Source organism: Sardina pilchardus, chromosome 2 (genome assembly GCF_963854185.1).
Source record: "Sardina pilchardus chromosome 2, fSarPil1.1, whole genome shotgun sequence".
NCBI classification, from domain to species: domain Eukaryota; kingdom Metazoa; phylum Chordata; class Actinopteri; order Clupeiformes; family Clupeidae; genus Sardina; species Sardina pilchardus.
In genome coordinates, this window is record NC_084995.1 from 31,643,660 (window position 1) to 31,652,399 (window position 8,740).

At 39.6% G+C, this 8,740-nt stretch overlaps 1 protein-coding gene across 4 annotated transcripts in view; it reads right to left on the bottom strand.

The window, feature by feature from the left end:
- Nucleotides 1–8,735, bottom strand: part of LOC134102159 (coiled-coil domain-containing protein 178) — a 31,106-nt gene extending 22,371 nt beyond the window's left edge. The window contains exons 1-12 of one of the 4 annotated variants that reach the window (XM_062556194.1): nucleotides 8,580–8,735; nucleotides 8,072–8,158; nucleotides 7,657–7,793; nucleotides 7,476–7,516; nucleotides 6,596–6,669; nucleotides 6,209–6,415; nucleotides 4,314–4,534; nucleotides 3,497–3,639; nucleotides 2,369–2,522; nucleotides 1,617–1,712; nucleotides 818–954; nucleotides 128–311 (exon numbers count right to left, since the gene is read on the bottom strand). In XM_062556194.1, coding sequence (XP_062412178.1) covers nucleotides 128–311; nucleotides 818–954; nucleotides 1,617–1,712; nucleotides 2,369–2,522; nucleotides 3,497–3,639; nucleotides 4,314–4,534; nucleotides 6,209–6,415; nucleotides 6,596–6,669; nucleotides 7,476–7,516; nucleotides 7,657–7,793; nucleotides 8,072–8,129 — 1,452 coding nt within the window. In that variant the 5' untranslated portion in view covers nucleotides 8,130–8,158; nucleotides 8,580–8,735. Of the gene's footprint in view, nucleotides 1–127; nucleotides 312–817; nucleotides 955–1,616; nucleotides 1,713–2,368; nucleotides 2,523–3,496; nucleotides 3,640–4,313; nucleotides 4,535–6,208; nucleotides 6,419–6,577; nucleotides 6,670–7,475; nucleotides 7,517–7,656; nucleotides 7,794–8,071; nucleotides 8,159–8,575 lie in introns of all 4 variants that reach the window. The other 3 variants (XM_062556185.1, XM_062556172.1, XM_062556178.1) reach the window with 3 other exon arrangements.
- Between the last annotated feature and the right edge of the window lie 5 nt (nucleotides 8,736–8,740).

The following is an 8,740-nucleotide window of genomic DNA, read 5'->3' on the forward strand; positions in this document are numbered from 1 at the left end:
AAAACACTTGCTGTGTCCACCTGTGGACAATCTCTCTGTCACATGTGGTGCTTTACCCGCCTCCATATTTATGCACGATATGAAGGCCTGTGCAGGCACGACACGTGCTCCTGATCTCGCTCCTCACCCGGTTACCCTGCTCCTCTGTGAAGGTCAGATGCTCCAGGTCCTCCAGCTTGGCTTTGGTGGAGCAGTGGAGCGCCATGACCTGGGAAAGCTCGGTCTGGGTCTTGGTCCTCGCCTCCTCGTTCTGGCCAATCTTCAGCTGGATGCGCCTCATGTCCACCTGCAGCTGCTTCATGGCCTGCTCACTGCAGGCGCGCCAGAGAGAGAGAGGGAGTGATATACACACGCGGTACGCACAGTGCTGTGCTCTGGCATCATGAAGCAGTGTTCTTTACCATTCAAACAAGTTCATTTAGCCTAGTTTAGTTCTACAGTATATTACTCTAACTGTTCTTTAGAGTAGACCCTTTCAAAAACAAAAACAATGCTTGAACGTTCTATTTCGTTCCCAAACAACTTCAGCTTCATTATATTATAATATATAACAACATATGGAAAGTTAAAACGGAAACCTTGTGGGAACAACTATGACACTGTTAATGGAACTCTCTTGAAACGGTCTATAAGCAGGCTAAAACCGTGGATGTGTCTTTGTATTGATGATCGCAATCTCTGGAAACCATTGTACTGTATATGCACCTTGAGTTGGTGTAGTAATACAAAAGTATTCAATTTTTAAAGAACAGACAGATATCAAGGGAGGGTCTGGTATGTTCCATGCAACACTTCAACAGACGATGAGACTACAAACCTTTGGCTGATTTTTTTGGTGTAGTCTTCAATCTCCAGCTCTAGTTCCTTCGATTCCTCTTCTAAGGCCATTAGTTCTTTTCGTCTCTGACAAAGATGGTCCTCTAACTCAGCCACTTTGGTTTCACCTGCTTGCCTCTGAAACGTCCGAGATCACATCAAATATCCTCTGATATATCCCAGATGAAACAGTCTTTACCACCACACTATCCAATGCCACTGATGCTAGTAAATATAGGCTCGTACAGCACCGTGTTAAATCAGAGGACTTTGAAATCATATTAGTATATTTTAATTAAGACACTAATCACATGATTCAATCGAGAGTACTGTAGACGTGGTCCACCTTGGGCTTATTTGTTGTGTTATGAGATGCATTTGCACCCCAATAAGTAGCATGCTGAAGAGGAATTTGTGCTTACTCTAATGAGTTCACAAATTGCCTCATAACGTGGCCACAACTTCTCCCACTATGTGATACTGTACAAAACAAGCAAATAAAAGATTTGTCCGGGAAATGGCAAAGATGAGTATAGATGCTAAGACATGGAGAGAGAAAAAGGCTGATGTCTATTTGCTGTAGCATACCCTGATGGCTCTGAGACCATGACGGCTGCAAATTGCCACACAGAAGAATGTGGTTTTCCTGCCCTCCAGAGGACAGTTGGAGTACACTTCAACACCACACACACACACATACACACACACACACACACGCACACATATACTATGTCCATCTCCTCTGCTCTTTAAAATCCTTACTGTAATCAAACACCGTATTTCACCACCATATGACTTACAGATTCACTAATTTGCTTCTGCAGGTCCGCTTTGCACTTCTTGATGCGATCCATGTTGGCCTCCTCCATCTCTATTTCGCTCCTCAGTGCCATAACCTAGGAGCAGACAATTAGAGGATCACATTTACAGGGATCCTGCTCATTTAGGATAACCGTGTAATTATACAGTACAGACAGGTTTATATACATTTGACAAATAATTAATCCCATTGTCATTATATTATACCGTATGTTCATTTACTGTAATATCAGTCAAATTGTGAACCCCTTCAACTATCATGTTGTCTAAGTAGTAAAACCAATACTGATCACTTGAATAAAGAAAATGAGCAGTCAGGGGACTGGTGGTCCTCACCCCTATAATTAGTATAACTGTGTGTACAGTTTATTGGCTGGCCATTAAATTAACAATACATGTATGGAAAACGTCAAAAACGGCAAAGAATCTTGCATTGTTAATTGAATAATAAATAAATAAACAAATAAATTTGATGTCAAACCAGGTGTTCATGTAAAAGGACCGATATGTGGTGACTTATCTTATGAACACTTAAAGTAAATTGGACCAGTCATTTTCAAGAACACACACAAACACAGAGATGGATAGACAGATTGAGAGACATGATTCGAACATCGGCTTGTTGTTAAATAATCTAGAAGCTAAACGTTTTACTTGTAGTTTTTCTCATGATTGTGTCTCTTCATAGAAAGTTGTGGCCTTATAAATTTGTGATAGGATATATATACAGTACCTTATCTTTGTAAACATCTTCCTGTTTCTCCAGTTCAGGGATGCTCAGAGACAAGCCGTTACACACATCAACTATTTGTACAATGGCTTCCTCAGTCTCTTTGACTTTTACATTGATCCCAAGCCAGAGTGACTCCAGTTCCTCATACTCCTCCCTTAAACAAACAATACTGCTTGTCAAACCTGCAGATGTCTTATAAATGCAACAGGCAAATATGTTACAATGAAATAGAAGTGACATTTCAGGATTCACTTATTGTTTGCTTCTCAAGACTATTATAATGTAAGTGCTAATGTTCTGAGTGTTGTGCTGATGTTGTAGCAGCTATGTCTGAGTAAGTGATAGTGTCTGTGTGTGAATGTGTGTGTGCGTGTGTGTGAGATCACAGACAGACACATAACAGGCCCTCATTGTCCATTGTTCAAGAGCCTAGTTGGCTGGTGGAAAACAATATTACTAAGCCTGCAGGTTCCAGGCTTGAGACTGCGACACCGCTTGCCAGACGGCAGCAGCGGAAACATTCTGAGGCTAGGATGGCTGGTGTCTTTAATTATTCTTTGGCCTTAACTGATGTATAATTTATTGTACAAATCCTGGATTGAGGAGAACTCACATCCATTGATGCCCTGGGCTCTCAAAACAATAAACAGACTAAACCCGACCAAAAGCTTAGACTTTCCCTAGATATGCGCTAGACACTTTAATAGGAGTTAAAGTAAAACATACATCGTGAAGAAATACCAGCAACAGCGGAACAGAGTCCTAGGTTTTAATCAGTGCAATGGTGAGCTGGCTGAAACTCCTATATACCAATAGGCTAGTATTATTAATTACAATATAAATATGAAATGTAAAGAATTTATATATGCGGTTGCAGTGCCTCCACTCTGGAAATACGACACCTACAGTACGTGTAAGCTAGTGTATAAAGTCTTTCCTAAGTACACATATATTACACACACATTACACATACAGTACAGCATGACCTGAGAGTATGAAAATGTGGCAGCACTCTTAAATAGTTTTAAAAATAAGCTGCCATTTTGACTGTGCTTGACATGGCTGGCTCTTCCTTAATGTGGCAGAGATTCAACCACCACTACAAAGCTGGCGGACATTACAACTTACTGTCGTTCCTTTCGATGGATCTGGAATTTGCCCAGCTCCTGCACGAACTCCTCATTTCTCCTTTGAAAGCCATCCTCTTCTTTTTTCAACGCACACTCAAAGTTACGCAGTTTTTTGGTAGCCTTTGCAAACGACTCATCAGCCTAGGCATGAAGAGTAACAATTTCAAATTCTCCTCAATAAATCATAAATCAGTTGTAAAATGTGTGTATTAGAGACATGACATCACAGAAAGAGAGAGAGAGAGAGAGAGAGAGAGAGAGAGAGAGAGAGAGAGAGAGAGAGAGAGAGTAGAAAGAAATAGGGCTCCCGGGCAAGATATATATATGCACATGTACGTATCATATTTCTTTCTATCTTATTACATACAGTAGATCTCCTATTTGATAGCAGATTTAGCATAAAGTCAATGAGCCTCTTATCACTTTACAATTCTAACCTTTCCCCTCCCATTCTTACCCATTTCCTCTTTACGGTAGGCAACAACAGGCCAAATGTATTCAATAATCTTTTGTCCTGTGTAAAAGTCAGTCAGATATATTGTATATATTCTTTTTGGTTATACTGTATTATTTTTCTGCCACTGATAACTTTTTGAAAAACACTTGACTGAATTAGCAATTAGCAAATCTTTGCCTGGCACCCCTGAATTAAGAGGGCAAGGGGTTCTCTATACAACAGCCCCATTCATAAACACTAGGTTTCAGGTAACACCCTCTTTTGGTATAAAGGCATGGGTCATATTTGACCCAGGGGGCACCTGACCAATTTTAGATTATTTGAAATCTCTTACTGTTAACACCATGACAAACAATACCTCAATCTGCGCAGCTCTGATCCTGTTCATTATTTCATTCTCCATCTCAAGCTTCTCTTTGACAAGAGGGCCATGCTTCTTCACAAAGTCAATGTCTTCATTCAGTCTGAGGTTGAACATCTGAGTGTGGGTCACCTTGTCTTTCACTTGTTCCAGTTTCCCCTTCTTTCGTGTCAAGTGCCAATTCAGCTCAAGGATGTCACGTATGCAGGACTCATGCTCTGAGAAGGAAGACCAAAACAAAATATCTTTATTCCAGTATGATCCACTCAACAGGCACTGCTAGAGACATCATGCTCTAGACCAAAATGGCTAAATGTGATGGGCAGACACTCAAAATTAGAAATGGCCACTCCATGAGGAGGTGTGGGGTGGAAAGCACCACATTGTGTATAATGAACCAGCTACAGTAACATCCAAAGCCCATATCAACAGAGGCTCAAGATATTCAACCTGACTAGGGGTGGGTATTGATAAGTTTTTATCAATATCGATGGCATTATCGATTCTGCCTATCAATCCAATTCCTTATCAATTCTCTTATCGATTCCCAAAAAATGTAGGTGCACCCACATTTTTCATTGCATCGCCTTTAACGCCAAAAGATCACCTTTTATCGCTCTCCTTTCATATAATATGAATGATTTTTTAACAATAAGGCGTAGAAAAAGCTTGTCTTTATTTAAAACACAATAAGGAATATAGCCTACATATTCTTTATAAAGAATTATAAAGATGTATATATATATATATATATATATATATATATATATATATATAGCCTACAGTATATATGTAATATAATATAATCCTTTATTCTAATCTATACTACAGTACTGACATTTCTGATATTCATGACATTCATGACTATTCATATTACAACTCTGCCTCTTTAATTCAGCTGTCGGCTTGAAGCCTCAAATTGTAAACAAAGTAGCATAGTTGGCTAGCTTATTATAGTCTACTGGTTGGACTGTTCAGTTTCCCCACGTGTGTTTAAGTTGCAAGGTAAGCTAATACTTTTTCTCCTTGGGATAGGCCCTTTTGAGTCTTAGAGTTGGAAAACATTGAGATGATCAGTCAACTTGAATGCAAGAGTTTGAATCAAACTTGTGCAGTAGCCTACGCTATGATGCTAACCGAAATTAATTATAATGTCGCTAGTTGTCTTCTATGCGTCATTGCTTTCACGATTGTGAATGTGCATGTCGAGGTACGTGTCCATTGAGCGCGCACGAGAGAGGGAGAGGGAGAGAGAGAGCGGGCCAAGGGGGTTACTTATATACAGTTTGGCAAAGTTGCGCGCATAGTCTACAATTAAAACTTGTGAAGGAAACGTATGCTTTCACCCGAGCAGCGTCAGGTGCACCTAGAATTATTTTCAGGCACAGTCTTAAACATTTTGGGCGCATATGCACTCTGGAGCCCTGGACCGGGCAACGTTAGCACCCCTCCGTAGGCTGTCGAACACATGACACTCTTGGAGCTTAATCCCATGCTTCACGGACAAATGTTTTAACATATTGCTGGTATTACTACCCTTACACGATAACAATACTGTACTGGTTGCAGACGGCAGAATATTCATCACGTTTAGTGAAATGGGGCCAGGCTTTGGATCTCTTCCTCCTCTCGGGGTTGACTTGTAGTATGAGTCGTCGCAGAGGGCGTGTAGTAACACAAAATTTCAGGAAAACCGGAAAAAGTCCGACGTCATGCAGGCTGAGGGAATCGTTAAGAGAATCGATAACAAAAAAGACGTACGATGTCGATGGAATTGATAAGTTAAACCCGGTTCCAAGACGGAACCGGTTATCGATGCCCAACCCTAAACCTGACTGTCTGAAACGGCAGTATAGTGAGAGACGCTAAAGTCAGTATTACATGCCACTCACCATTCTGAATCACCACAGGAAACTCCTGCAGCCTCCAGAGTGCAAGGCTGTCCATTTTCTTCCCGAGTCTTTCACGTGTCTGCTTTTCCTTCAGGAGAGCCTCCTTAGCTTCTTGACGATCTGCTTCAAGTCTGTCAATCAGGAATGCCACCTCCATAAGGATATCCATGGCCTCTTTCCGCAATGTGTTCATCCCATTGGAAGGATCTGCTAACAGAAATACATTCTTACTAAAAAAAAACACACAATAACCCTCATATCATGAGTCACAGTGGTTACAGTAAACAGTCTAACAGGTGGAGTTTCAGATACAGAGTGAAAGTTGTTCATTCATGGACACAAGCAGCTTTTAATTAATTTAGTTTATACCAAATAAAGTGAAGCCACCTCCAAGAAGTCCTATGCCTTCAATACACAGTTCTTTTGGAAGGCCATCCTGTTTTCCATCTCCAGATGTCAACCTAAAATACAGCATAAATTATGACATATTTAAGTTTCCATGCACTTCTTGTAACCTTGCTAGAAAATGCAGATCAATGCCCGTAGACTTTGATACAAGTTATTATCCAGCCTGCTGACACTCTTTTGATTCTCAGTATCATATTATGGAATTTCAATCTAGGGCCATAACACAGGCAACCATAACATCCTGCAAATTCTACTAAGGTACTATCAATGAGGTATGAAGCATCTTCAACATATCTTTCTCTGCTGAAACTGTCTTCAATCAAAATTGCTTTTTTTCTTTCTTTCTCAAGACAAAATGGTATTCCAAATCTCTTTAAAAAAAAAAAATTAAAAAAAAAACACAGCCTGATTTAATCGAATAAGAAAGGTAATAAGTAAAAATGTTGTTTTTGGGACCTTGGAACCATGTACTGTATGTTTCAGATACCATAGACATACTGTATATACATGTCGTCAGATACCTATATGATGTAACATCATTATAGTCATTAAGAAGCTCTTTTAATATGATAAAGTCACAAAATTTGTCAGTGGCTCCAGTGATGACTCAATCTTTGCAAAAAGTCCACCCTAGGGTTTTGACCAATTTTTAAGCATTCCATGTGGATGAGCATCTGTTGGTGATATACGATTGTTCCAAGGTGGTTATGGGTCTGGGATATTCTTTCTTATAACTGCGATGGGGAAACTAATGAAAAGAGCTAACACATCTCCAAAAGGTGTTCCTATGTTTTTGTATTATTACTACTGTTATTGATACTGCGATTAATAACACATAATATATCATGACAAAACTTACCCAAGCATGTTGTTCAGATTTTTCCCCTGTGACCGAAGATGCTACGCATGGTTCAAAGGGGGAAAAAATAATCTCATTTCATTTCAAATTTTAATTAAAACATAACCATAATCAACTCTGATGTTTAAAATGCCACTGTGTGTACACTTGCTGTGAAATGGCCATTTAAGACATGCTTTACCAGCTGCAACCAGCTCTCCAGCTTCCTTTTTAGCTCTTGGATATGGCAGACGGCTTTGTTCACACATGGTGATGGAGTGTTAACTAAGGCGCAACTGCGACGCCTACTGGGGCACACCGTCTGACGGTCCTCCTGATCTAAGGAAAATTATCAGAATGATATGAAAACACAAAGCAAGCACAAGGCTGCTTCAAAAAATGACTAAAATGTTTATTAAAATGTTAAACTAATTCAAATTAATTAAAATGTGCTACAAATCTTGTAGGTTGGTGTATTAGTAAAAGTACTTAACAACCTGAATTTAAGCCTACAGAAATTAAATAACTTGAACGAATGGATTGAAACAACATAATTATCTGAAGACGAATGACGTGACTCAAAATTGCGCCGATAACTTTCGAGCGCATTTTCTCACCTTGTAAACTGGACGCCCCTTCCCTCGAGGGGTATTTCAGCAGTTCCACGTCTGGCATGATGTTTCAAATGTATGAGATCAACTCACCTAAGCAAACATAATTACTTTGACTATCACATTTCATAATACATGAATAACGTTAGCGTTGCCAAGCCACTTAAGTTTACACAGGGCATGGCACAATTTAAGTTAAAAGCTGGCTAGCCCCACCAGATCGAGACATATCCAGGTATCGAGTCATGGTTGTTATGGGCAGGTGTAGGCTAACTTGTTTACATTAACAAATATCAATACACGTTATTGTAAACGTCAGGATAGATTAACGTCAACGTTTACGACGTTACCATGATTAACGAGCCCAAAGTTAGTCTAGATAGAGTACACTATTAATTACTAATGTTAATAACTAACATGATTAACTTGAATAACGTTAAACTGAGCTGCTTTCAAATGGTTTAACCTAGCAAAGAGTTAAAGTTAGTCATTTCAACGAGTCAAACTTACTTACACGTTCCTAAGAGCATCTTTGAGCTGAAATGTCCACGTTCATTATTTCACAGCAAGGTACCATTTAAATCGTGAACATGGCCTACTAGCAGACTTTCAAGTTAAGTTTACTGTTGTTTCCTGCAAATTCTTGCTGGTTCAGCACGGTGCAGCCACATTCTC